General features: G+C 45.4%; 1 protein-coding gene across 3 annotated transcripts in view; it reads left to right on the top strand.

The window, feature by feature from the left end:
• SERINC5 (serine incorporator 5) overlaps positions 1–27,303 on the top strand; it is an 88,476-nt gene that overhangs the window by 21,663 nt on the left and 39,510 nt on the right. For all 3 annotated transcript variants that reach the window (XR_011525700.1, XR_011525701.1, XM_070571538.1), the window contains exon 2: positions 19,031–19,198. Coding sequence is in view for 1 of the 3 variants with exons in the window: in XM_070571538.1 (XP_070427639.1) it covers positions 19,031–19,198 (168 nt within the window). In the remaining 2 variants the exon portion in view is untranslated. The remainder of the gene's footprint in view (positions 1–19,030; positions 19,199–27,303) is intronic.

Below are 27,303 nucleotides of genomic sequence, written 5' to 3' on the forward strand. Positions count from 1 at the left end.
GGCTATTGTAAATAATGCTGCAATTAACATTGCGGTACGTAGGACTTTTGGGACTGCTGACTTCAAGCTCTTTGGATAGATACCCAGTAGTGGAATGGCTGGATCATATGGTAGTTGTATTTTTAATTTTTTGAGGAATCTCCATACTGTTTTCCATAGTGGCTGCACCAGTTTGCATTCCCACCAGCAGTGTGTGAGGGTTCTATAGGAACTACTCTTGTCTCTGTTGTGTACGTGAGGCGACTGAGTAGCAGAGTAGCTAAGTAACCTTGACTGAATACGATGAGCATTTAATACCAGCTCTTGTTGAACACTTATTATCTGCAGGCACATGGGCCAAGCTCTTTACATGGCTGATCTCAAATGATCCTTGCAAATGTCCATCATCGTAACTTCGATACACGGGAACCGGTCTGTGTGTTTGCATTGCTCCACAGGCCGGGAGGTTCCCATCTATGTTATGGAGCAAGTTTCTGTTATTTACTTTACCCATTCCTCATGTTCACTGAACCCATGAATATTTAATGTCCGTGAGTTCAAATTCTGGTTTTATATTGTTCATTTGTCACCTACTCGACAACTTCCAAGGTTGCAAAACTGTTTTGTTTTATTCAGTTTCTGGAAATAATGATCCCAAGATGTTAAATTAGCAAAAAATTTGGTTTATATATATGTAATGTATTAGGTGATATTTTGAGGGAAAGGGAATTTTCTGAACTTATCTCTAAATTTGCTTTAAGCCTCAGTCTAGTTTTTGTTTTCTGTCTTTTGCCTGTGTGTCTTGTAATAGTTAACTTTCAGGACTTAGGAAGAATCTTTGTATGTGTCTTAGAAAGAGTGGGAGGTATTCTAGTGTTAGCAATGGGAAAAATGTGAATTGTGGGACATTTTAGAACTGGACATTTTGTACAGAATCATAGTGAACGAGAATGTAGGCAACTTTAAAATTGTTTACTTACTATGATAGTTGAAAGGAGGCGGCTAATGATGAGATGTGGACTGGGTCAGGTTTTGTGCTTGCTACCGGTGCCAAACTTGGTTTTTGCTCTGTTTTATGTTCAGTGTCTGTATATTTAACTGGAGTCCAAAATAATTGCTCGAAACTTCGAAATCATCTCTCTCGGGTAGAACATCGTTTTATTCTGAGTGTATGTCAGCAACTCTTCATGGCCCCTGCACTCCAGACACGGCACGTGGAAGTTCGGGGAAGAGGTTTAGGACCTGGCTGACGAGTTGTCATCTCAGGACCCTGTGAAAGTTACTGCGCTTCTGTCCACCTCACTTTTCTCATTTGTGAAAAAATGGAATCGACGTTCTCATTTCCTTTTTCTCTCTTCTCTTCCTGTGTCTTTTGTCTGCTTCTTTGTTTGTCTTTCCATCACTTTTTCAAAGTCAGCATAGCTTATACAGTTTTTTCTGATTTTAAGAGTAGTACGTTTTCACGTCACAAAATTAAGTAATACTTTCTCATTTGTGAAAAAATGGCAAAAATACGAATGAAAAAATGGTAAGTGAGTATTTATCTCATGGAGTTGTAAGGATGAACTGAATCTATGTCAAGAACTTAGGACTCCCCCTGGCATCTAGAAAATATACAATACAATTTTACATTATTCAAAATTTATTATTACTGATACTACTGGAACTTATCAGAATGAAGAATGCCTTTCAGAATGATACTGGGATGCCTAAGGCCTTGGCTGTTTCCTCCTAGGAGGCCTTTGCTCGGTGCTCGGGGAGGACAGGTGAGGAAGATTCAGGTCCAGTGGGCTCTTCTGACTGCCTCAGGCCTTACCTGCGTTTACCTGCTTTGGGGTCTCTTGGTCTTTGTTTCTATATGGGAGCAGGTGGAGGAGGCTTCAAAACAGTGTACTCCACGTCTCCTGGAGATGCGGGGATAAAACCAGTCTTTGGAACCCTGATGGGCTTTGCAGTCAGTAGCTCGGGTTTCCTAATCTGCACAATGGGAATTGTGACACTTACATCACAGGGCTCTTTTGAAGATTAAATGAAAGAATGTCTTGAAAGCAGCAGAGTGTATGTAGTGCCTTGATACAGAGGAAGTGTTTAAGACATGTTAGGTAACTATTATTTATAATAAGTACTAGGTAGAAGGATCTCCTGGGTTGCTTAAGACACTCCCGCCTTTAATTTTCAGTGTTTTGATGACAACACAGCATGTAATTCTCTGCCTTTTTGAATTATGGAACTTGCTGCAAAGTTTGACACTGAGGTAGAGCTGGGGCTCTGGGGCTTTGTTCTGTCTCTGGAGTTTTGCTTGCTTTTCTTGGGTGCACATCCACGCGTGCACATGTACACGTGCAAGTGCATATTGCACACTTACGTGGAATAACTGTGTGCTTTCACGGCTGTATGGAGGTTGCAGAGCTGCTGTCTCTGTCTTTTCTGGTGTCACCAGTCTCCTCGCTCTGTCTGCACCATCCAGGTTTTGCTGCTCGTTACTCTCTTCCTTGCAGGGTGCTATGTTAGAGGGACCGGGAATGAGTTCCAAAAGTAATGTAACTTATCCAGGTTTCACATTCATCTCTGTGTTGGGAGTACTGCTACTCTCCCTGCCTACCAGGGAGGGTGGTTATCAGAAGAGAATGAGAGGAATTTAGTGAAGGCGTGATCACAGTGGTAAACTGATAATTCAACATTGTAAAGTAGTGGAAAGAAATGGACTTTGGCACCCGACTGAGGCAGAAATCCCAGTTCTTCCAGTTACTAGGTGTGTCTGTTATTTGATCCGCTTTCTCAGCTATAACAGAGGTTGATGATAACAACATGAGTTATGATGAACGTTAAATTCTGTAATGTATATAACGAATCTAGTAAAGTATATGTTGCACATTTGTACATACTTGTCAGTAGCTGTTGCTTCTGTGACTGTCGGTTCTGCTGCCTATTTTACCTTATTTCTCTACGTTTCCCCAGTTTCTCCCTTGCTTTCTTTGGGAAGACTGGACATTGGCTAAAATGCCTGACCATCAAGCCTCCTTACTTTCTGGTTGGTGAGTGGGAATTTGCGTCATCAAAGGTTAAATCTTCGGGTTTCCATTTATTCCTGACAGTTCCTTTTTTTGTTTTGTTCTTGCTCTGGAATTCTTCATTTCAAGTTATTCTGGATGCCTAAGGGTACCAGAAAGTTAGTTTGTAAGATGAGTTTTAATTTGAGTAGAACATTGACTCTTGAACTTGTTGTCAGGATTGGGTACTCTTTGTAAATCATGGTGTTCTTTACTGAGGACCGTGAGAAAGTTAGTGACAGGCACTAGATCTGTTTCCATAGCAGAATATGGTTATTATATACATTCTATAAAATCCCAAACGTATTTGTTCATAACAAAGCAAGCAAAATATCTTCTGATTCTTAGTTTCCTATGAATATCTGTGATGTGTTCTTTCTGTTTGCCACCTGCCCATACATAATTGGGAGTAGGTGGTAAAGGCTTAAGGAAAATGTGTGAGATTAAAAAATGGAAATTGAGAAAAATGAAGCCATTTTTTGGGTGTGTTTTACAATGTAGGTTTTATTATTATTCAGGTATGGTGAAGCCAACAGATCAAGAGACAACTGCCACTGAAAAGATAGTTTGCTACTCACAGTTCCCAAGAAGAAGGGGTACCCATGCCATACAGGGCCACTTGGGGAAGCACAGGGGCTGGTAGGAGACAGAAGGAGTGAGGGGAAAGCATGGGTGAAGCTTTTATTATGGCTTCCTTGGGAAAGGCAAGGCAGGGCAGCAAAAGCAGGCTTAGGATTAGCCAGATGGAATAATTTCAGCAGACCCCGGGTATAGGAGTGATCTCTATTTGTCTGGTACCCAGCCCTGGGATGGTTAGAGCAGAGAAATATTACTTCCTGGAGTGTAAGAGCCAGACGGAAGAGGTGGTCCAGAATATGGGCCCCGAATTGATTGGTTTGCATACAAAAGGCATATTCATCTCTAGGAATTAGCTAGCCCTGGGAGGGGCAGTCCTTCCTGGATCAGCAAGGCCCCAAGCTGCCAGAGCATCAAAAAAATAACTATATTATAGTTTGTTCTTGCAAATTAGGAGAAAAGTACCATAATTTAATTTCAGTGATGGGTCCCTTGATCCAGCATGTGACACAAGAGCAGTAAAAGGAGCAGGGTGTAAGGACTCCTGGGTTGCAGCAGATGAGGTCACAGTTTTGGGTCTGGAGATGAGGTCACAGTTTTGGGTCTGGAGATGAGGTCACAGTTTTGGGTCTGGTCCCATGTGGTCCAGTTTTGCTCTTACAGAGTAAATGTCTGTTTAGGGACCAACATATCGTGAGTTCTCAATTCTCCTTGTAGACACTGAACTTGCTGGTGTTGATGAAAGGTAATGGCTGGAGATAGTGCATCAGCAAAGCTTTGTCCCGTCACTGAGAAATCGTCTTGAGACGGTGGCCCATCCACGGTTGCTTGGTGAGGTGCTTCTTCTTCAAGGAGGACCGTACAATAGAAGGTTGCCCCTGTCAAAGCAGTGTCTTAGGGTGAGCCCCAGAGAGTGAGGTTGGGACCATTTTTATTAAAGCTATCCTTGAAACCCATTTTATGATATTTCTTTTCTTCTGATTTGGCCAGGGTTGCTGTCTTGACACTTAAAGTACCCAAGTAAAATGAATTTTATAAATAAAATAGACAGCAAGTCATAGCATATGTGGAAGACAGCAAATTAACTGGGCTTTTTATTTGTTTTGCATCAGAAGATTTCTCTTCTTTGATTCTTCATGTATTCAAATTTTGTGTAATTTTCTCTTAATTAATTAATTATTTTTTTGGTGAGGAAGATTGGCCCAGAACTAACATCTGTTGCCAGTCTTCCTCTTTTTGCTGAGGAAGATTGACCCTGAGCTCACATCCCTGCCAATCTTACTCCACTTTATTTGTGGGACCCTGCCACAGCTTGACTTGATGAGCAGTATGTACGTTTGTACCTGGGATCCAAACCTGTGAACCCCAGGCTGCTAAATAGGAGTGTGTGAACTTAACCACTACACCACGGGGCTGCCCCCAATTTTCTCTTAATTTAAAAGACATATTGTGATGAAAAAAAATAAAATAATAAAAAAAATAAAAAAGACTTATGAAATTCATGCTAATGTTGAAAACCTGGAAAAGCCAGGACACGGTAAAGAAAACAAAGATCCTCTAACGTCACAACTCTGATTAGTATTTTAGTGTATTTACTTTATCTTTTCCGGAGGATGTGTCCATTTGCATTTTTCCCTGTTAAGTTATTTAAGGCCATCTTGTTCAGGGACTGCCTGCTAGTCTGCATGATTCCTTTATCTTGTTATATTGAAGTGGTGTTTGATCTCACTGGAAACTGGCTTTCGTTGTTTGCCATCAGCGAAGAGCCCTTCTGACTGAAGAGATAGGGAGACCTGTCAGGCGTGTGGAATGTCGTCTTTAGACACGGAACGGTGTGAACACACCTGTGCCTGCGGTTGGGCCTGTCAGGATACTCAGAACCAGAGGCCCTGCCACTGCAGAAAGCAAGCTCTCACCAGAGTTCTCACCTGAGCCGGGTAGGACTTTGGGGAGCTTCTTAAAATGCAGGTTCCAATTCACAATCCGGTCTGGGGTGGGACCTGACAGGCGCCCAGTGACGCCCGGGCTGCTCGCCCATGAGCCACACCTGGAGCACCTCTGAGTGCTCTCTGCTTTTGCCGTGAGGCAGTCTCTGCTTTTGTTCTGCTCTGGGCTGGGCTGTGTGGGGCCTTCCTCCACTTCCTTTTTCCATCCCTTCATCCAGGCTGCTCAAGACTCCAGCTCTTCTGTTGTCCTGTGTTCACGCCCACATTCCCACCACACCTGCTCTTCTGCTCGAGCACTTCAGTTTCCCAGGACTCCCCTTCCCACCACCGCCACCACGGCAGGGCCCAGATAGATATTTTAGTTACTTCCTACTTTATTGCCTGTCCTTCCCTCTCCCTTCCCGCTCCCCATCTTCCCGTCTGGGAGCTCAGGTCTAGTGCTGGCTGATTCCTTCCTTTCCGTGGGGGATGGGGCTCCCACTTCACAGGTGCTAACTGTCAGCCCTGCCCTGACCCCATCCGCGCAACACCAAGGCTTTGGCTCTCCCCGGGGGCGGGGGGGGAGGCGGGAAGGAGGGGCGAGACAGATCCAGAGTCTTTAAAGGAGGCCTCTCCTCCTCAGTCCAGCATCCTCTCCACTAGCTGACTTGAGAAATGCTAGGTTTGACTGAACAAATAGTGATTAAGGTCCATTTCCTGAACTGCCTACCCTCAGGCCTGTTTACCTTGCAGCCCAATAACAGCTCATTTCGTGGGTGTGTCATCCCAGCTCTGTGCTCCCTTGTGTTTGGTTTTGATGCTGGGGTACAGTTGTTCATAGTCTGGGGCCAATGGAAGAGCTTGATCTTAATGGTTTTAAAAAGCAGAAGGAATACCACTCCTAACGTGAGGAAATGACTTATTTGATTAAAAAGGAGTCCTCAGGGAAACCTCCCGTTAGACTCACCTGCCCTGCTTGGCCACGCAGCCGGTGCCCTGGTGAATAAAAAATAAGGTGAAGGTTGGAGAGGAGGGCTCCTGTATAAGAATAGTTTCATTTCTGTTGGTATTTTTGATAGAGAAAATATGACTCATGGGCTCCTACATTTGGCCCTGGTTCCTTTTGCAAATGTGTTTGAGAGTATTGACAGGAAGCCTCTCAAGTTGCATGTGTGGGGTAGTTCTCTGCCAGTTGGTGCCCTGGAGGCAGCCTGTGCCTGAGGAACAGCATCCTCGCAGTGCTGCCCAGGTGTTCCTGCTGGCCTCATCCTGAGGTCCTGGCTCAGAAGAGGGTGGGGATGCTGATAAAATCTACTGGGCAACTGGACAGCACTTCCCTTAAAAAAGGCAATTAACTGTAGCTCTTTGCTGGGGTGGGGGTGGGGCGCATATCTATTGTTTTCCTTCCTCTTCAGGCTGGAAGTGGGGGAAGGAGATGAGTTCTGAGGATGAAAGGAGAAGAGAGCTGGGAAAGGCTTCCTGAAGTTTTGAGGAGCTGATGAATGGTGAAAATGACTGTGAGAAGGTGTTTTCTCAGCTGCAGGAAAACAGCGCAGCTGTGACCTCAGCTCCCAGAGAAAGCTGTTAAACCAAGCTTTCATGTGGCCACCAGGCTTTCATGCAGAAAGAGGGAGTGAGTGAGGGGTGAGGGTGACCCTGTAGGAGGGACAGGAGTCCTGCGGTGCCCTGGGAGAAATAGGGGTCTAAGCAAGTGTGAGCCTTTCCCTCGCTCCCCGCTTCCCTGCTCCTGCCCCTAGCGCTGGTGCGTCCAGGTACAGCCTTCCCTTGCTGTCTGACATTTCTGTGTCCAGCTTATCTAATCATTTAGGTGAAAACAAGTTTGAAATGTCCCCTTTCCTTGGGCATTTTGTGAACCCTAAAGAATAGGATTCTGTGAGATCCTGACGGCTCACGATCTCCCAGAGTGTGGTGGGCAGGTTGTTCCTTGCTCAGTGCCGCTGGAGCCTGAGGAACCTTAGAGAGAGGTGTGTTGTCACAGGCAGTGGGGCAGACGGTCTTGTGAGTCGTGGTCCCTTTCTGTGGCTTGGGGAGTGGCCAGTAGTTGACCCTGCACGTGGGTTGTGTGTGGGCTGGGGGGAGAGCTTTTCTGCATCTGCTTTTCAGAATGGGGGAGGGAGGTACATCTGGGGGTCAGGCATTTACCACCCATCGCCTGGAGCTGTCCAGGAGCATTCCACTTGTGGCCATCCCTGGGTTAACTCATCATGTGGCCCGCCTTTCACTTTAACTGTCGTGATGGAAACCTTTCAAAACGTGCTGGATACTTAGACGCTTGCTGCCTTCTTACCAGGGTCAACAGAGCATCATTTAAGCCTATTTACGAAGGCGTCATTTAGTTATTTTGATTGTCTGATAGTTTGTCATGCTATAGCTACAGAAGTGTCGGGTCCAGAGTCCTTGATTCGCTCGTCCCTCTTCCAGAGCATGGAGTTGTTTGAACCGGTGTGTGTTTTGTTGGTTCACTGATACCCATCACTAGATTTGTCTTTGAGCCAAATCACCTACCCTTTCTGGGCTTCAGATTTCGCATCAGGAACATGAGAGGACTGAACTGGACCAGAGGCTTTCAACCTAGGTGCTGTGACTGTCCCAGTTTGGGTAGAATTTTTGAGATGCTGAGCTTGATGTAAGTCCACTAGAATGTAAGCTTCATGAAGGCGGGACTGTACTACCAGCTCCTAGAACAGCGCCTGGTTGCTAGTAAGCATTCAATAAATATTTGTTGTATGAATACATAAGTGTATTTGTAGTATTGTAGCATATCCATGCATTTTATACGTTGGAGTTGCACATAGAATTTTGTTTGATGGGGAGAAGGGTGCACTGTTAACCCCTAAAACTGCTGGCCCAGCTGAGCTCCTGAGTTCATCCCCACTTGAACTGTGTACGAGTGAAATGAGCTCATTTCTGGTCCCTATCCCAGAGCACACTTGGATCTAGTTGGCTCTGTGGACTCCGTCACCAGCCTGTGAAGCATTCTGTGGCTTGGCAGGGTTTGGGGATTGGGCTGGCGTACAAGCACCTCTTGGAAATGGCTTGGCAGATTTCTCCATTGTGGCGTAATCTCCATGACACAGTCAGGCAAACTTGGAGGTTTGTCTTTCATTAACGGCTTGTTGATGAAGCTATTGTAAAGTAGAACCAGCAGGATTTTCCCCTTCTTATTTTGATGAGAAGATTTAACTTTGAAAAATGGTTTAAATCTAATGAGCACTTTTCTTCCCATTATTCTACACATTTCCATTTTGAATGTCAAGGTTTCATTTTCTGACACCTTTTTTTCTAGAACTTGCTTAACTCAGCCCTGTTCTGCTGCAGGTGTTTGTGGCTTCAGTAGGTACGAATGAGTGTTCCAATCACCTTGTTTGTTCCTTAGTGGAAACAAAGGTACAAAGACAGCTTTAACTCTCTGGCACATGGCAAGTGCTTTGACACACATGGAAACATGGAACAGCTTTCCCCCCAAGTTGTTAGGATGCTCTCCTGGGTCAGAGCTCAGGAGTTTTATTTCTAAAAGTGTTTTCCTCAACACATGCATTTATCATCCGCGTTAGAGCAGAAAATGAAAACATCCTTATAAATCAGTTATTATTTGATCCTCCTCCTCCCAGCTTTACCTCTTTCTCTGTTGACCTCTGATGGACTGAGGGGTATGGGCATCTCTGTGGAGGAGGGAGATGACGAGAGCAGCTGCCTTTTTCCGAGTGCCCTGTGCTAAGAACTTTTCCTGAATTGTCTCATTTAATCCTCCTAACAACTCTGTGAAGTAGGTATTTTTATTCCCATTTTACAGATGAGGTAATTGAGTCCCCAGGAGGTAAAGCATTGGTCTAAGGCCGCATAATCAGGCAGTGTTTGAGCTGGGCTGTGAGCCGGGACAGCCTGACTCCATAGCTCTTGTTCTTAGCCCCTGAATCAGTGGTTCTCAACAGAAGGGGGAGGGCCACTGTCTGAGACATTTCTAATTGTCACCTCTTGTGAGGGAGAGGAGGGCATTGCTTCTGGCATCTAGTGAGTAGAGGCCAGGGATGCTGCTAAAGCTCCTGCAGTGCACAGGACGCCCCCACGGCAAAGAATTATGTGGCCCCAAATGTCATGATGCTGAGTTTAACAAACCCTGCTGTCGATGATCTGTTCCCAGGAATGTTTGTTTTCTGTTGAATGGTCAGAGAGAGAGTGGAGTCACTTGACCTTTTAACCTTAAGCCTTATAGATTCTCTCCTCCAACCTACTAAAATTTATCATGTGGTATTTTTTAGGAGGTACCTAAGTGGAGGGTGGTGTGATGGGGTGATTCAAAGAATCCAGCTGCTGTCTGAGAACAGAGAACTTGATCGCATTCTCTTAGTGCCGACAATAACCCTAACCCAGTGAGAAAGAGACTCCCACAAGGAGAATAGGTTGTTGCTCCAGGGCCCGTTGTGACCCAGAAGCCAATGGCTGGCTTCATGTGTGTTCACAGCCCATCCTTAGCCGTTTCAGATTCGGTCCTAATGGCCGTGGGTGCTAAGTGACCCTTGATGGTGCTTTTCTTGGAGATGCTGTTGATGAAACTCGCACATTCTAGTGTAGTAAAACCTGTGTGAGAAGCTCCTTTCTGACACCCCCAAATCCTCTTGTCGTGGTTGTGGGAATGGTTGTGAAGACCTTGGAGCTTTAAGAGATTCTCTGAACTCAGGAGGGAGAAACTTAAGAAACTGAGATGAAGGAAATACAAGAGGTAATTTCTGGGCTGGACAAATGTGTATATAGCATCTTGTTCCACTCCTTGAACTTTTAGGTAGCTGTTTAATTTTTCTCATTTCATTTTTATTTGCTTCAAATTCTACCAAGTAGAGGCTTATTTGTATCAATTAAACTCTAAAAAATATTGTTACTGGACCAAATGTGGGTCCCCTCTTGGGAGTTAAATAAAACTGCACCAGAAGTAGTTGTTTCACAAAGTTGAATTTTTACTTGTGGCATACAGCAAAGAAAAATGGAGACCATAGGGACTAATTTCACAAAGCCATGGCCCCACCCCTCCAGCACAGGGAGGTGGGTGTCTTTATTTGGGGGTAGGAATGAATATTGAAAGAGGAAGTTTCATCATGGTGAGTAGAGGTGGGCAGAAGCTTGCATATGCGTGGTTGGAGATCAGGCTTCTGCATATATCACGTGATCTAAAAATGGCTGCTTCGCCCTGCCTACAGGAGGGAATTTGCAATGTTAATGAGGGCAGGTTACTTTCGTACAGCTCTCTGCCTATCTGTCCTGGTGCCAGTCTTGTGGTTGCTGTCTTGCCCGCTCTGGGCCCGTCTGGTCCCATTCAGAGCACCTGGGTCCAGGGCAGTTGTCGCTTAGAGCTTCTTCCTGGAACGTACCTGAAAGACACATAAGCTCAAGGCCCCAAGGTGTTGGATAAAGGAACACCTGCATCTTTCAAGAAGACAAGAGAGTTAGAGTTTAGGTAGGACAAGAGAAGTGGGTTAGGGTCCATGTCTGGTGACAGTATTACAAGAATTAAGGAATTTTTATTTTTTTAATGTGGTAAAAACCAGCAAATTTGCCATCTTAACCATTTTTAAAGGTACAGTACAGTGGGAATTTTCTAGTTTTATGCCTCAATTACAGAGATACTTCACTCTGCCTGTTTTCTACCAATAACATAGCTGAAGTAGATTTCATTTACTCAGTTGGCTGATTCATTTAACACATATTTGAGTGTTTACCACCTACGGAATAGAGTAGGAATGTTGTTTTGTTTTCTTCCAAAATAGAAACTTGTAATATTTTGCTAATTATAAGATATGTGCTTATTGAAAAGAGTTCAGAAAATACAGAAAAGCATAGTCTTTCACAGTCCCACAACTCTGTTAACTGCTGTTGACATATTGGTATTTATCCTTCTAGATTGTTTTTTGTTGTTGTTATTGCTGATCTATGTCTTGTCATATTTTCACTCCAAGTGCTGTCAGACTCTGTACTATTGTCCTATTAACTATTTTCAGTTAGTACAGTCTGGACATCTTTCCATGGCAGTAAGTTTTTCTGGATAATCTGCGTAATCATTTCACTGGGTGCATTGTATTCAGAGTAGGGATGGATAATCTGCGTAATCATTTCACTGGGTGCATTGTATTGCAGAGTAGGGATGTATCATAATTTCAGTGATCAGTACTCTTTCATTGAACATCCGGGTTTCCCTTCTTTCTTCTAAACAACACTTAGATGGCTATTCTTTTGTATATCTTTGTATTTTTGCTCGGTGAGGATAGAAACAAGGTCCCTTGTTTATTGCTGCGTTTCCAGGAATTACCACTGCGTATAATAGGTGTGTAGTATAATAAATATCAGTTGAGTGAGTGAATGGCCTGGTTATTTCCATGGGATTAGGAATAGGGTTTTTGTATATGGGTTAGGTCCTGGAGGGGAGGGGAAGAGCTTGGTGATTGGGGTGGTTGAACTGCTGGGGGCAGAGCTCTAATAGAGGTCATCCAGGTCCGTTGAGGCCAGAGGTTGCCTGGCCAGAGAGGAAGGGTCACAGAAAGGGAGAGGCTTCTTCGGATCTTTGTGGAATGCTTACTGTACACCCAAGGGCAGCGGAGAAAAGCTGCTTCCTCTCTTGCCTGCTCCTTGCCACGCAGTCGTTTCCCTTCTGTAGGAAACCTCAAAGTTTCAGGCCAATTTCAGGCCAGTGCTATCTGTCCTGTTCACCCTCATTATTCCAGCAGTAAGTCGAGCAGAATGGCAAAGAGTCTACCAGATTTAAATCCTGGATCTACCACTTAGTGGCTTTCTGACCTTGAGTCCCCCAGCCTCTCTGAGCCTCAGTCACGGCTCTGGAAGTAGGGGTGATATAATAGCTAATAATAATAGTTGTGCCTTGCAGAGAGGACAGTGTAAGAGATTACTAAGTGTTAACTCTTCTTAGCTAGTATTATTATGGATTAAGTAAGTTTTTTAATAGGTTGCTCTGTGTTCTTTTGTATGGGAGAAATCCACTGTAAGCCCCGAACAAACCTACTTTCTAGTGCATGTACACTCTGTTGAGTTTTCTGAAACACAATCGTTGTGTGAATTGGGACTGCCTGCAGCTACACTGTTTGTGCAGTAAGATATTCCTTTATTGAGCAGAAGAACTGCGTGTTCTCCTTCTAGCTTTCAAGTCACATCATTCCCTTGCCTGCTACCCAGAAAGGGTAGCATCTGGCACCATGGTGGCAAGAGTTCCTATTTACCCCCACCACTGACTCCCTGTTGCAGTGGAGAAAAAGGTCTGTATAAGCTCAGTGGGAAGCTGTTTCTGAGCTTGGAGCGAGGAGAATGAGTGGCAAAATGTTGGTTGTGGGGTCCAGAATTTAAATGAATATTGCTATCAAAGTGGAGTCCATTGTTCACTACCTTTCTGCTGACCACAGGTGATTCATAGGTAATCCTAACCTCAAAGGAGAAGGAAGGCAAGTGGGCCATGACATTGCATGAGCGGTATTGTATGTTCCAGAAAGACGTGGAAATCTAAATAAAGTGTAGAGAGCATTGTCTACTTTAATAAAAAATTTTGAACCCAATTTAATCTCTTTAATGTTTTTCTTCTGTTTCCTTGATATCATAATCCTCCAGCCTGCCCAGGAACACCTGGGTTCTGCTTCTCAAAGCTTCAACAACTTCAGTTTTTGAGGAACTTCCTAGCTGCTGCCCGTTCTCTGCGCCGTTTATTAAGGGACAGTATTATAATTATTGTGGTTTACAAAAAACCCTCTCATGTCTTCCCTAGTTCTGCTAGGTCTCCTGTATTTGCACATCAGGGAAAAGGCCTGGATGAAGGGCGGTGTCAGATTGGAATATTTCCTTTCCTTTTGCAGTTTGGACTTAATTATTCGCCCTGAAGCCAACTTGGCTCTCCAGAGCTCTCGAGGAATAAGTCTTTCTGATGGGTGTTTCCACATTGCTCAGGGATGGACACTCCCAAAAACTAAAGCACCGAAACTAAAGAATGGGACCCACGTTTGGGATGATTCTTGTGACAGAAGTGTCCCATGCACTTCTTTGCCTTCCCCAGTGCCCCGAATGGAACGTGATTCTTTGCGATGCCCGGGCGGACGTCCTGAGTGTGAGTTATCGCACTGCCGTGGGGGCACACCACGTGGAGCGGGGACCACGGAGCAGAGCGATGTTCGTGTTCATGCGGGGTGCTCGGAGAGCTTCCACTGCCTCCCTTTTAGTTCTCTGTCTGATCGGTTTCTCTCTCTTCTGTCTGGCCTTGGGGGTAACTCAGTGTGCCTGCCTATCGCAGTTCATTTTCAACATCTAAGGACTTAGGAAGGTGGGGATGTCATCACCTCTTGCAGAGACCACAAGAATGTGGCATGGATGCCACTCTGTTGATCGTGCCTTTTCCCTGTGAGACAGTCAGCTTTAGGACGTGCTCCCACACAGCGTTCCCGGTTGCCCCTGCCCTGGATAGGAATGAGTTGAATGGGAGGAGAAACCTAGTTACCTCCCACCCATCATCTCCCCTTAGGCTCCTTCAGTTTACGAGGGAGGAAAATCGAGACGGGAGCCGCAGAGAGTTGGCGCCCAGGCCCTCTGGTTCTCGGACCTGTGCTCTTGCCATCACTGTCCCTCCTTGTCACCGTGGGTGTAAGCAAGCCTGGAGGAACTGTGAAAGGCGGGCTCAAGGGACGGAGAGAGGGGCTCTTATGAGTAAGATACATGGTGTGTGTGTGCACGCCAATTCTGTGACACATAGTTGGCTTTCTTCCTAATTCTTTACTATTTCCTATCGGTGGTGTTGCTGGCTGGGAATTTTGGATAATAAAAGAATTATGCTTTTTAATTTAACAAAAGAAGAACCTGGAAGTTACTACCAGTCCTAGCTCATGTTTCTGTGATCACGTCTTCACATGGGGAGCGTCAGTCTTTAGAAGAGCTGTCTGTGCTGAGGGAGGACCGGGCGGGACACTGGTGTTTATTGTGTGTGTGGGTGTGTGTGTGTGTGTGGTCCTTAGCTAGGTGAAGGACAGTGATGCCATCGGGGAGCCCCAGCTCCAGGTAGCAGCTGGCTGACCCTTTCCTTTAGACTCCGCCCTGGAAGGACAGAGCACCTTCTATTTAGAAAAGCCTTTGCTATTCATGCTGTTGCTTTTTCAAAAGAGGTTAGATGGTGGGCGTGCAGGGCTCTTTGGAATTTTTCCTTTTCCGTATGTTTGGGGCAGAGGAAGGTTGTTCAGAAAAAAAATCATGTAAGTCAATGCCATATTTGTAAATGCTTTTATATCAATATCTTCAAGCTCATTTTCTCAAATAGTCAGTTTTCTTTTCTTTTTTCTTAATCGTAAGAGTCATGCATGCACATGGTAAAAACCCCAACAGGAGAGCAGAACAGTGAGAAGTAGGTGTCTGCTTTTTGTCTCCACATCTAGGCCCACACCGCAAGGAATCAGTGTTACTGGTCTTTGTGTCTGCACACATACACACCACAGACGGAGATGCCAGATAGAAAATATCAGGGCATACACGGTGTTAGTTTGCTGGGGCTGTCATAACAAAGTACCACAGACCAGTGGCTTAAACAAAGAAATTCACTTTCTCATGGTTCTGGAGACTGGAAGTCTGGGATCGAGGAAGTCTGGGATCGAGGAGTCAGAAGGATTGGTCTCTTTTGAGGCCTCTCTCCTTGGCTTGTTGATGGCCATCTTCTCTGTGTCTTCACATGGTCTTCTTTATCTGCATGTCCATGTCCTGATCTCTTCTTACAAGGACATCAGTCATACTGGATTAGGGCCCAACCCAATGGCCTTCTTTAACTTTAATACCTCTTTAAGGCCCCTATTTCCAAATATAGTCACATTCTAAGATTAGAGAGTTTTCAGGGGGTTAGGACTTCAACATATGAATTTTGGTTGGGCGGGTGTAGGGGAACACAAATCAGCCCATAACGCCGACTTATTTTTTTTTAACTATATCCTCTTATATGGGTAGTCCATAATTCATTTATTCAGTCCACATGTAGCTGGAGAATAAGACTGTTTCCATGATTTTAACAAACAACCTTATGCCTAAATCTCTGCCCTTGTACAAGTGTACCTGCAGGGTAAACTTCTAGAAGAATTGCAAGCACTGTCGTCCAAAGAGATAGTCTTGGGTTCCTCTTGAATATGTCTTAATTTCTTCTTATTATAAGGAAAAGGAGAGCATGCGGTATCTACAAATTACAGCCTTAACTGCTCCGTGATACACTGCTGGTGTGAGAAATTCAGACTGCAGCACGTAGCTTGTGCACTTGGCCCTGTGGGGTGGGATTGCCAGCCCTTTTGTTTGAGGAGTGTTGCAATTATGATTTTACCATATATTATTCACTCAACATCCGTTTATTGAGCCACTCATGGGCACTCTTTTGTTCATATGTTGCGTTGTTGTTTCTAAGACTTTATTTTTTAGCACAGTTTGAGGTTCACAGCAACATTGAGAGGGAGGTCCAGAGATTTCTCATATACCCGCTGCCCGTACACATGCACAGCCTCGCTCATTATCCACAACCCCAGCAGAGCAATACATTTGTTACAATTGATGAGCCTGCATTGACACATCATTATCATCCAAAGTCCAAGGTTTGTATTAGAGTTCACTCTTGGTGATGTACATCTTACATTTATTTGTTTTGTATTGCCTGATTTATTCAGTAAAAGGTCTAGGGCCCTTGGAGCCAGAGGTAACAAGACGCAGGCACTTCTCGGCAAGCTTGTGACAGCCCTGGCAGTTAGGCTGACCAGGAGTTGATTTTTTCAGTTTTGAAGGTGAAGATCTGGGGAGTGACATGCTCAGAGTAATAAAGCCATAAATGACAGGGCCTTATGTAAACCCATTTTATTCTAAGTTATGCTTTTCCAGAAAGAAGTGGCAAGTCAGCAGGACTGTGAGATTTTCCTGGATGCTAACATAACATTTCTTTGGATGCTGTTTTGAATTTCCACTTGGTGTGTATGTCAGTGTTTGGTTTAAGTTAGTGCACTTGTACCCTTGGTTATTGGCAGTTTGCTTTGAGAAGTACCTTTGAGGCTAGTGGAGAATGGCTATTGGATTCTAATATTAGACTTGTGTTTTTATATGTACAAACATCTACACACACACACGCCCGCGCGCGCGTATATTTTTTAATACCATAGCAGTATGTAGAGTTAAAGTGAACAATAAGGAAAGTTTAAAAAATCAGATCCATACAATGATACATGACTGTAATGATAGAAGAGGATTAAACCAGTATGATTTTCTTTTCACATTTTCCATAATCACATCCCTCTGTCACTATGTGTCTGTCTGTAAATGACCAATTAGGCTCACATTGTGTGTGTGTCTGTTCATTTTCCCCTCCACGGAGATAGTAAGTTTAAATGTTGATTCTGCTGTGGGAAAGTTCTATCATGGGAAGCATCAACTGCTCCTAAAATATTTCTTTTTCCAAATAGGATAAATATTTTGTTTATCACAGTTAAATTTGGAATGCAGTTAGACTGGTTATCTAAGACTATACAGCTTAAAGAGTTAGCAACTAATGAAGGTGGAGGCAGTTGGGAAAGACTTTGGGAGGCAGAGGAGGAGGGAGACATGGCCTGGAGAAAAGCCAGCTCAGCCAGTGCAGGGGTGAGGGGGCGGGCGGGCGGGGACACGAGCACGCTGTAAAGGAAGGTGGCCTGTAAGAACACCACACATGCACAGTGTTAGGACCCACTGGTGTGATCTGTTAGCCCAGCCCAATAGAACAGCTTATCTTCCAAAGCAGTGGCCTAGTCTGGGGAGGCAAGAAGAGTCTTTTGAGGAAAATGGCTTAGAAAACTGAATGTAAGATGGAAAGAGTACATTAGCAAAAATTTTAAGTAATGAACTAGTACAGAACGTCAAAGGGCTCAAACAGCGGCAGTTTCATGAAGTAGATGAAATAACTTGGGAAATGTGTATGTTTTGAAGATCTGTCATAGCACCATTATGATTACGACCTGCTGTCTTATACCTGTATACCCATCATCTCGTCTCCTTGTAGCTGATGTTTATAGCGTGGCCTTCTAATTGGTGCTTGTTTTGAAGCCAGTCAGAGTCCTGAACTTCCTTCCAAATCATTATCAAGAGATTGAATTTTTAGGTGTTAGGTTTTATGTAGAGTTAATACATGTAGATTTTGTTGTTATTTGCAGTTTATGACGAACTCTTTTGTAGAATTCTCTATTTGCTAAGCAGAATTCCTTCCCTAACACCAGGTGGGTCTGATTAGGTTGTCCAAGAGACCGCAGCATAAGTATTGTTATATAGTAAAGTATTACTTTCATAAATGAGGAGTCTGAGTCTTAAAAGGGTAAATAACTTGCCCATGCTTCATAGCTGGTAGTCGACAGAGCCAGGCCCCAAACCCAGGCAGACTGTCTTTGAGCCTGAGCTTTTAACAGCGCTGTGTTCTAGTGCCCCATGCTCTCCTAAAGATCTAGTTTCCTTTTAGGGCAGTGAAAACACTCCGTGTGATATTGTGGTGATGGATATATGTCTTTGTATGTTTGTCCAAACCCATTGAATATGCAGCAGCAAATATGAACCCTTAGGTAAATCACAGACTTTAATGTGCCAATAAAAGGATAAAACCATGGATTATGATGTGTCAATGTAGGTTCATCCTTGGTAAAAAAAAAAAAACAAACCATTCTTGATAATGGAGGAGGCTATGCATGTGTAGGAGTAGAGGGTATATGGGAAATTTCTGTGCCTTCTTCTCAATTTTGTTGTAAGATCTAAAACTACTGTGAAAAAAGTAAAGTCTTTAAAAACAATTAACACCAGACCCAAAACTGAAAACTTAATCCCTATTTTATTTAATATCCCCAAAGTATGTCCAGTTGCATTGACCAATAAAGCCTAGTCTTGCCGCACTCATTAGCCTAAGAGTTTACCATGAGGACCTGGCGCTCTGGTCAGCGGTGCGTTTGCAGGAGGCACCTCTTCCCCCTGAGCTTCAGGTTACACACGCCGTGATGTCCTGTGAAAGTGGACAGATGCGAGCCTACCTAGCCTTGCCCATCCCACACGTCCCCACGTGTTCACACAGTGCATTGTTAGGCTCAGGGAGTTTGATATATCTCTTTCGTGGGCCCAACTTCTTGTTTTTTGTGTTTTCCCCACCTCATTTTGTCCTTTTTTAAATTCTCGGCTTCTTCTCTTCTCTTTGCCGATCCCAGAAATCTTTATCTAAGAGTAATGATTATGGTGCTTCAGGTGAACTGTGCCTTTTCTGCTTAATTATTGGGCATCTCCCAAGCGGTGGTGCTAATCATTAGAGAGGATATCAGGCCAGTTCTGGTGAAAGCTTTATTCACACACTAAACTCTTCGTGCATGTTCAATGGGCAGGTTGCCTCGGAAAAATGGTAGCTTTGAAAGGTCACCTGCAACGGAGGTCTGGGATTAATAGGTTTGTAAAGTTGTGGCTTTAAGAGGATGTTCTGTGTTCCTTTTCTAGCTGGCCTGCTGCTGCGGGCCTGCTGGCTGTGCCCTGTGCTGCGGCTGCTGTCCCAAGTTCCGACAGTCCCGGAGCACCCGCTTCATGTACGCGCTCTACTTCATTCTCGTCGCCCTCCTCTGCTGCGTCATGATGTCCAAAACCATGCCTAAGGAGATGAAGGAGCACGTAAGTGGGCCTCTTTTCAACTCTTCCCATTTCTGATGGTTCAGGAGGGGGTGTGGTGGGGAACAGTCACTTTAGAGGATGGGGTCTGCACACCGCAGTGTGGTTTTGGGTACACTCGCTCTTTCTCAACCGTCCTGATGCCTCTAACAGCGCTTTCCTGCCAAGCAGGCGAACCATTCAATGTCTTGATCTTGAGTAGTGGTACAAATGTGGGCTGGTACTTTTGGTGGAGGATGCTTCTATCAGGGGGTTGTGTGTTTTGTCTTCTCCCTGTTTATGGCTCTTCCTGATTGGATGTGAACAGGTAGTCTTGTCTTGTAGACTTTTGTACTTCTCCCTTGTCATAAGGGTGGCTGCTAGTATCTCAAATAGCAGCTGTTATAAGCACTTAATTTGGCCAATATGGGAAGTACGATAAGGCTTAGGTAATCCCACAGACAGTTAGGAGTGGGCTATGGGGCGGTTTTTACTTTTCTGGACATGTCACTTGTAGGGTGGGTGTCTCTACGGTTGAGGGATACACTTTCAGCCATTTCTTGGACAAGGGATGTAGAACGAGGCCTGGTTTGTGATGCTGATGAGACAAATATAGGACCCTTTTCTGGAATTCCCCTCTTTTCCCCATAGTAGGCCTCTTGATCAGCCAGATTACAGGGCGGGGGGGAGGGGTGTTGGAGTTTTCGAGGGCGCACAATAAATGGCACCATCCTTTCCTTCCCGGGTTCTGAACAAACTGGCAATAAAGACTACAGCGTCAGCAGGCAGGTGCCAAACATCCCGTTTATCCCTCCTAAAGCTGATGAGACGAGGTAGCTTGTGTCTGCAGGGAAGTGGGCTTCCTCCTGCTGAACCCCAACATGAGCCAGACCTACCCACTTGGGGACCCTCCCCGGGCACCAGTCTCGCTGGGCTGGGCCGCTCTCTGCAGGGGCACAGTTTGTCGGGAAGAGCAGCAGGCGTGCTGCCTGGGGGCCACTCTTGTCGGAGGGGAAAGGAGAGAGGAGAGCCCAGCTATCTAAACCCCGCATGCCGTACAGATTGGCCGCTGACCGCTGAGCACTGCGGAGTGAGGAGTGGGAGGGAGGCCAGGGCAGCTCTCCGATGGACCCCTGACAGAGGGGACAACATGGCCAGGAGCAGCTCCCCAGGAAGTGTTCGTTCTCCCCGACCTTAGGCTAAAACTGCAGACTATTTCATATACACTCAAGGGGTTCAAAACAACCATTTTCTTAAAAGCACTTGATACATTCCCATCCATTAGTTGGAGGAGGCCCCTGGAAGTTTTCTGTTGGGTAATGCGTTTATAATTGTGGTTGTACCGTCTGGAATGTGGCGGAACTACTCTTAGACTTTTGAAATTTAGATTCTCCTCTGATTGCCTTAAACACCAGCTCTCTACTCAGTAGGGCACTGCAGTTATGGGGCATTCGGACTTGGGGGAAATCGAGCTTATAAACCTGAAGACAAGGTCCAAAGTCTTCCGTGGCATGAAACAAGGTAGAAATTCACAAGTGCCGTGTGGGAGTATGCATGCAGTGCTGTAGAGGTTTGGAGGCAGGGGGCCAAGGTGCGAGGCTGCCTCATTTGTCTCTGCCAGGTTTCACTCCAGCTCTGTGTTGTTTGCCCCCTGTTCTCTTCCTCTTACCCTCATGTGTTTGTGGTAAGAAGTGTAAAAGGAGGATACTGAAAGGGTAAATTTTAACTCATATTCTGTAGGTCCACTTAGTTTCCCGTTTGCTGCCTTTGTTTTTCAGGTAACTTCGTGTTGTGTTTTTTAAATTCAACAGGCACTGGCTTGAGGATCGCTGTGGTTCTGTGGTGGGAGCTCCCAGTATGTCCTGGCTGTCTGCGGTGCGGTCCCAGCTCTTGAGAAGTTTTCAGTCTCTGTAGAATTAAGTTTTGGATCCAAGAAACAAAGTCTGAAACTATCTGAATATATAGTATCTCTTAGTGGTGAACCCATGGAGACTTTGTTGCTGGAGGCAGAGAGAATTTGGGAGCCACAGGTCTCTATTTTAGGATACGACTTTCATAATAATAATTTTGACATTTGGTTACCATTAAGTCATGCTGCCCCATGAAACCGTCCCTGACTCCAGCCAGTATCTCTGCTTTCCGACTGTTCATAGATCATTGAAGAAACAAATGGAAGATGTGAACTGGTATTGCTGGGGAAGTCTTCATGGAAGAACGGACTTGCTTGATGATAATAAGTATTTTAAGTGCTAATATTTCTTGGGTGATACCATGTGCCGGGTTTTATTCCGAGCATTTTAGCTGTATCATCTCACTCTACCACTTCTGTGCTCACCTGAGCAGTCGGCACTGTCGTTATCCCTGCTCTGCAGGCGACGAAACTGAGGCACTGAGTCCTTAAAGTGCCGTGCCCGAGGTCTCCAGCTCTAAGTGGTCGAGCTGGGATTTGAATGCAGGCTGAACGTGCTCTTAGCTACTAGGCCTTGTAGGTAGAGAGAAGAGCAAGGACAAGGCACACGTAGGACAGGGAGAAGATGTGAGTAGGTCAAATGAGCAGATCTCGCAGGAATTTCAGTGCTGAGGTGCGGCGTTGACCGTGGTCTGGTGGCAGGTGGGCAGCTCTTGTAGGTTCTTGGCTGGGAGGCTGTCATGGAAACAGGGAGGCATTTAGGGAGGTGAGCCCTGCAGTGGTGTGTGTGCAGTGTGATTTGGGGTCAGAGCAGAGGGAGGAGTGGGTAACTGATGCCTCACAGAGGCTCCTGTAAATGTCTCTGTGTCTGTTCCCTGAATGGACTGATTTAAAATTGGTTTGGCTGGGCTTCCTGCATAGGGAATGACGTCCCTGTGGGCGAAACGAGTCCTGTTCCATCTTTACAGCCTCACAGGGTCCCGCCAGCTGGTCACAAAGTCAGCTTGTTTCGTGGCCTATAGAATGGAGGCTGACCTCATCCTCAGGCGGTGCTTGAGGGTGGGCGTTGAAAGGTCCCCTTGTGGGCATGCACACTGGGCTTCTGCCGCAGTCCTCGCCCCCTCTTTGTTGGCCTGTAGACATGTGTGAGGATGTGATGGAAGAGGAGAAGCCCTGTATGCCTCCAGCAGCCCAGAGGGGAGTGTGTAATTGCCTCCCACCCAGCATTCTCGCCTCCATGTGCGATGGCCTTTGGTATGTGGGTTAAGGACGTGAGCGCAGCCCCTTTCCAGTTACTTTCAGTTTTTCCTTGGTTTCAGGATGCAGCCTGTGTTTAAGTTTGAGCGAGAGACAACTGCCAAGGAGGTGCTGGGTCAAACTTGGTGCTGTTTGTTTTCACTAGGGAAACTCCTCTTTCCCATGAGAACCACGGCTCAGAGAAAGTTCTACTGTGCTGGCTGAGTAGGGTGTGATTTCTGTCTTCTCTTGGAGCATTTTCCCCATCTCAAAACGTAGGAACCGTTTTATTGCAGGTCGTTGCTGTCAATAATCGTGTTATGCAGGCAGGTGTAGTCCTAAGATATTTAATGCCTTGAGGATTGAAAATCTGCATTTTAGAATGTAGAATGCCAAAAACACAAAACTAAATGGTTGAGAGATTTGAGCGTCCTGTCCTGCTGCACCAGATCACCCTCTGTGTTCGGAGGCGGATGGTGACACTCGAGGTTCGGGTGCCCTGGGAGTCTACGCACGCATTTTGGGAGGGAGGAGAAAGGAAGGTTGGTCTTGTTTTCTGTGGAAGAGAGGCCTCTAAAGCCAAGCCTACCTTGGAGAAGGGAGGACAGGTGACCTATGTGGCCCTCGGGCCTTCCTCCCTGCGAACTCCGTGCCAGACCAAGGGAGGAAGGGTCTGAAAGGTTCCTAACCTGGAGCGTCTTAGGGCTGTTTTCTTTGTCCATGTTCCATTGGTCCCTGGGCTGCCCAGGTTCCTGGGGATGGGTAGTACGTAGTGCCCGGGGTGGCTGAATCCTGAGCATTTTGTTGTTTCAGAATCAAAACACATCTTGCACTTTGTGGAAGACTGGTTTTTGTGTTGTTGTTGTATGTTTGTTTTAAATTTAAATTTTGAAGAATTACTTCTTACATTGAAAGGAGAGACAACTAAGATGTTTATTTTGATAGCAATCTTTTTTTGTTCCTTCATTTGTTTTAGAAGGCATGATATTTTGTTTGTAATCCTACTTGATCTCTTTTGGGAACATATTTTGCTTTACGCACCATTTTCTCCTGCTGAGTTTGGGTCAGTTTTCCTTTGAGTGAGTGAGTGGCGGTGTGGAAGCTGCCTCCTCCTGTGATTGGTTCCTCTCGCCCTGGATGAACAGAGTGATAGTGTTGCAGGGTGCGGTGGGCTTCAGAGGAGCATTGGCCAAGATCTAACGGGATCCAGACGTGAGGGGGGCTCATAGCTGCAGTTTCCTCAGTGTCATAAAAGCAGCTCCTGAATTCCGTTCTCTCCCTGGACTTGATGAAAGTCAGCCGGTCTGATGGTGAGAGCCTGGCCCCCAGCCCCACCCATTAGCTAGCGCCACACCCCAGAGATTGCAGGAGAGCCTGGGAATCGAGCCTAGGAGTTGTAGATTGGCCTGCAGGCTCTTGTTTGGCCAGCCTGTAGAGATATATATATATACGTATTTTAAATTTCAGTTTGGCTGCCTGTAGAAGGGCTAGCATGCTGTAGCTCACCGTGGGCCCCATCACTGGACATTTACTCTTCCTTCTAGCCCCCGAAGAAAGGCGTTTGGATTTGCAACTCCCAAAATAGCTTAAATCCTTGGAGTTCACAACTTTCTGAAAAGGATGTAAGTGTCCAAATGGGTAGGAGAGCTCTCTTACCCCACACATTATGGTGGGCAGTATGGAAGTTGCTGAGTGTGCTAGAGTGGTCTGTCCAAATCTACACGCACAGCCCCAGGCTGAGGCCCGAGAAGGCCTTCTCTACACTAACTAGTCTACCCCTTTACATGCTGGAATCTGGCATTTTTATTCACATGACTATTTAGAAATTGTCCTGATCACTTTGGTCCATTGAACTCAATGGAGCACTCAACTTCAGGATTAATGTGGGGTGGAGGTGGGACTCTGCATTGGATCTAAAAACCAGTTCCTTCTTCCCTAAGTTAAATTTGTCACCTATCCCCATCCCCCTTTTAAAATCTTAAGTATATATTCTAATCACAGTTTCTGCATTTATCATGAAGTCCAAAATTTGCCAGGGAAAGGGAAAAGGGATATATGTTGAGGCTGCTAAATGTGAGTTTGGGCCCTTTGAACAAAGGTAGCAGGATGGGCTTAAAGGATTTTTCTCTATTTATTCAGAAAAACCTTCTCTCACAACACATTCCCTAGAGGTGATATGTAAAGTTTTTTTGGACTGTATTTCTCAGTCATTTTCACTATTCATTATTGTCGTCATCAGAAGGAGATGCAGAAATGGGAAATTCATGTATATTAGCAGTATTAATCTAAGATTGTGTGGAAGTAGATGAAAGTGAAATAGTTAAAGAAGGATTATTTGTAGCCAGTCTAGTCCCAAGGCCACCTCCACATCTTGTTACCCATCACCCAGAACGAAGTGGTCATCTCCTCTTTGCCAGAGCCTTAAACACCGCCCCCTGCCCTTCTCTTGTGCCTGCTTCCCCTGGGGCAGCTCATTCGTTTGTGGCTTTGGTTATCCTGTATAGGGCCCACTTTTCTCAGCACAGTGTGGGGACCCTGACAGATCCAGTGCTGACCACATACTTTTCCCAGACAGGTTATAAAAGCATTGGGTTTCCACTGTGCCTCCGAGTCATCCTGATTCAGCCCCTGATGTCACATTCCAGTGGCCTTATCTAGACTTGGATTCTCTCTGAACGTCCCTAGCTTCACAGACATATTCCCTTCCCCCAGACTTCTTTCTCCAGGGTGACCTGAGGATGCTGTTTGCTACTAGTATTTCTCCCAAGTGATGCCCCATTTCCGAATTCTGGGGTCACCATAGTTAGTGACATAGATGAATACTGAAGCTACTTCCCTTAGAAACAACTCAGCTTTCAAAAGGCTGTTATAATAAGTGCATCCTTCAGTCAGTTCGCAGTGACATTCAGCAGTACTTCCCTGGTTCCTGGAGTTGACAGAGCTTCGATCCAATATGTTTGAGGCTCTGAAATTTGGTAGATGAGCTTCTTCACTTTCTATTTTTAACCTACACTGTTAAGAGGAATATGAAGGGACTAGAGTAAGTGTAGTTTGTAGGAAAGCCCTCCCTGCGCTAGTCACAGGGAATTAAAAAAATACACCAAACAAAGTTACTAGTTAAAGGATCTAGTTAAAGAGAGAAGAAAGGGGAAAAAGGATGCAGCTCACATTTATGGGAAGCGTTCTGCCCTGGGAAGAGCGCGCAAATATCAGGCAGTGTTAAGTGTTATACAGAGAAAATAATGATCTCTTTTAAAGTATAATTTGAATAAAATGTTAGGATTTTTTTAAAGTGGAAGAATCTGGAGTCATAATGCTAACCAACCCTCTCATTTGACAGGTGAGAGAATGTGGCCCGGGGAAGGGAAGTGGCTTGTCCAAGGCAGTGACGTCAGTGGAGCTGGGACTAGAACCCAGGACTGTTGGCGGCTTGGCCACCTGGCCAGTGCTGTTCCCGCCTGTGTGACTAGGTGTGCTTGTTGCTCAGAAGTTCATGGAAGTAACAGGGAAAGCCTGAGCAAACTTATCCTTCCTGCTGAGTCCTAGTCTTCTGGAGTCGGTAGTGAGGGAGAAGTATTCCTTCTGGAAACAGCATCACCTTGGGCCTTTGGCAGCTTTCTTAGCTTATTCCTACTCCCCGCACTGCTTCCTGTTGAGAAGTCCAAAATCTGGGCTCAAGGGACCACTGTTAGTCTGAAGTGGAAAACAGAGGCAACTACAAACCTAGTATTTATTTATTCAGTGGCTTTGCATGTAAAATAGAACCTGCCTTCAAGGTGTGTTTGGTGTAACGATCTTTTTAAAGTAAACATCAGCAATGAGAAATATTCCACTTTGATCTAAAACGCCACGTGGTTTGTCCCCGCACAGAGCGACAGGGTTTCATGCAAAGCTGGAAAGGCTGGCTCTCGTTCCGGTTCGGTGTTTACTGGCTGAATGGAGACCTGCGGACTTGAGACGGCGCGCCCGGTGTTGCTGAAGCGCGCTGAAGCTCTGTAGCGTAGAACTCTCCATGCTTAGTGGCGTTTTCTGTTTTTATATTAGAACAGGTGTCGAGTTAGCTAAAAAATGTTGCTGACCCACTTCTTTGATTCTGGAGTATTTTTTTAATCCGGCTGAGACAGAATGCTTTTCAAAAGTTGTCTTTCTGAACAGCAACTGGGTTCATTGTACTGTCGTACCTTGTGTGTGTCGCGTGTATCAGTGAGTACGTTTTTGAGGTTAAAGGTAGATTTGGGCCCTGGAACCTCAAGCCCTTTGTAGAACATGGAGGAAAGCTCTCTCTATGATCTAATCAGAGTGTCCCTGTGGGGAGCAGACAGTGAGGTTGCGCCTCTTAAATCCTCTGTGTCCCCCTCCTCACCAAATTGGGGTGACTCTGGGGACACGTATTTCCAAACAACTTTATCTTTGGTCTAAATTCCATCCAGACATAGCACCATGTGGGAGAAAACAGGAGTCCCTGGAGTGCTCCCACCCCTCGCTCCTCCCACAGCTCAGGCCTCACCCTCCCGCACGCAAGCGGATGCCAGGAAAACGAGGGTGGGAAGCAGCTTTGTACTCAGGCAGTGATTTGAACTAACGTATACCCTGCTGAGAGTCTTTTTTTGAGTCTGAACCAAAGACAAAGAGGTTTGATCCTTGTCCAGTAATAATGAGTTTGCCAGGAGCCAGAACACAACAAACAATAGTCATTGTCCTTGGTCTGGAGGATCCGTTACCCGGAAGCTGTTGGGGGGCACCGGATGTTAACAGGATCTCTGTTTTAGGATCGGTCTGCCTGTGGGATCGGGAGAATGAGGAGATGGGGGCACTGAAGTTTTCCTGACCCTTTTTTCTGTCATCATCGAAAGCATGTGTTAAGCAACTGTCCACAGACGGGGCCCGCTCTGCAGATAAATGGGACAGACGAGAGCTTACAGAGGGAAACAAACAGTCCTGTTCTTATAAAAACGAGGTCAGAGGCAACAGACAAATAAATGGC

This window comes from Equus przewalskii, chromosome 13, assembly GCF_037783145.1.
Source record: "Equus przewalskii isolate Varuska chromosome 13, EquPr2, whole genome shotgun sequence".
Taxonomy (NCBI): domain Eukaryota; kingdom Metazoa; phylum Chordata; class Mammalia; order Perissodactyla; family Equidae; genus Equus; species Equus przewalskii.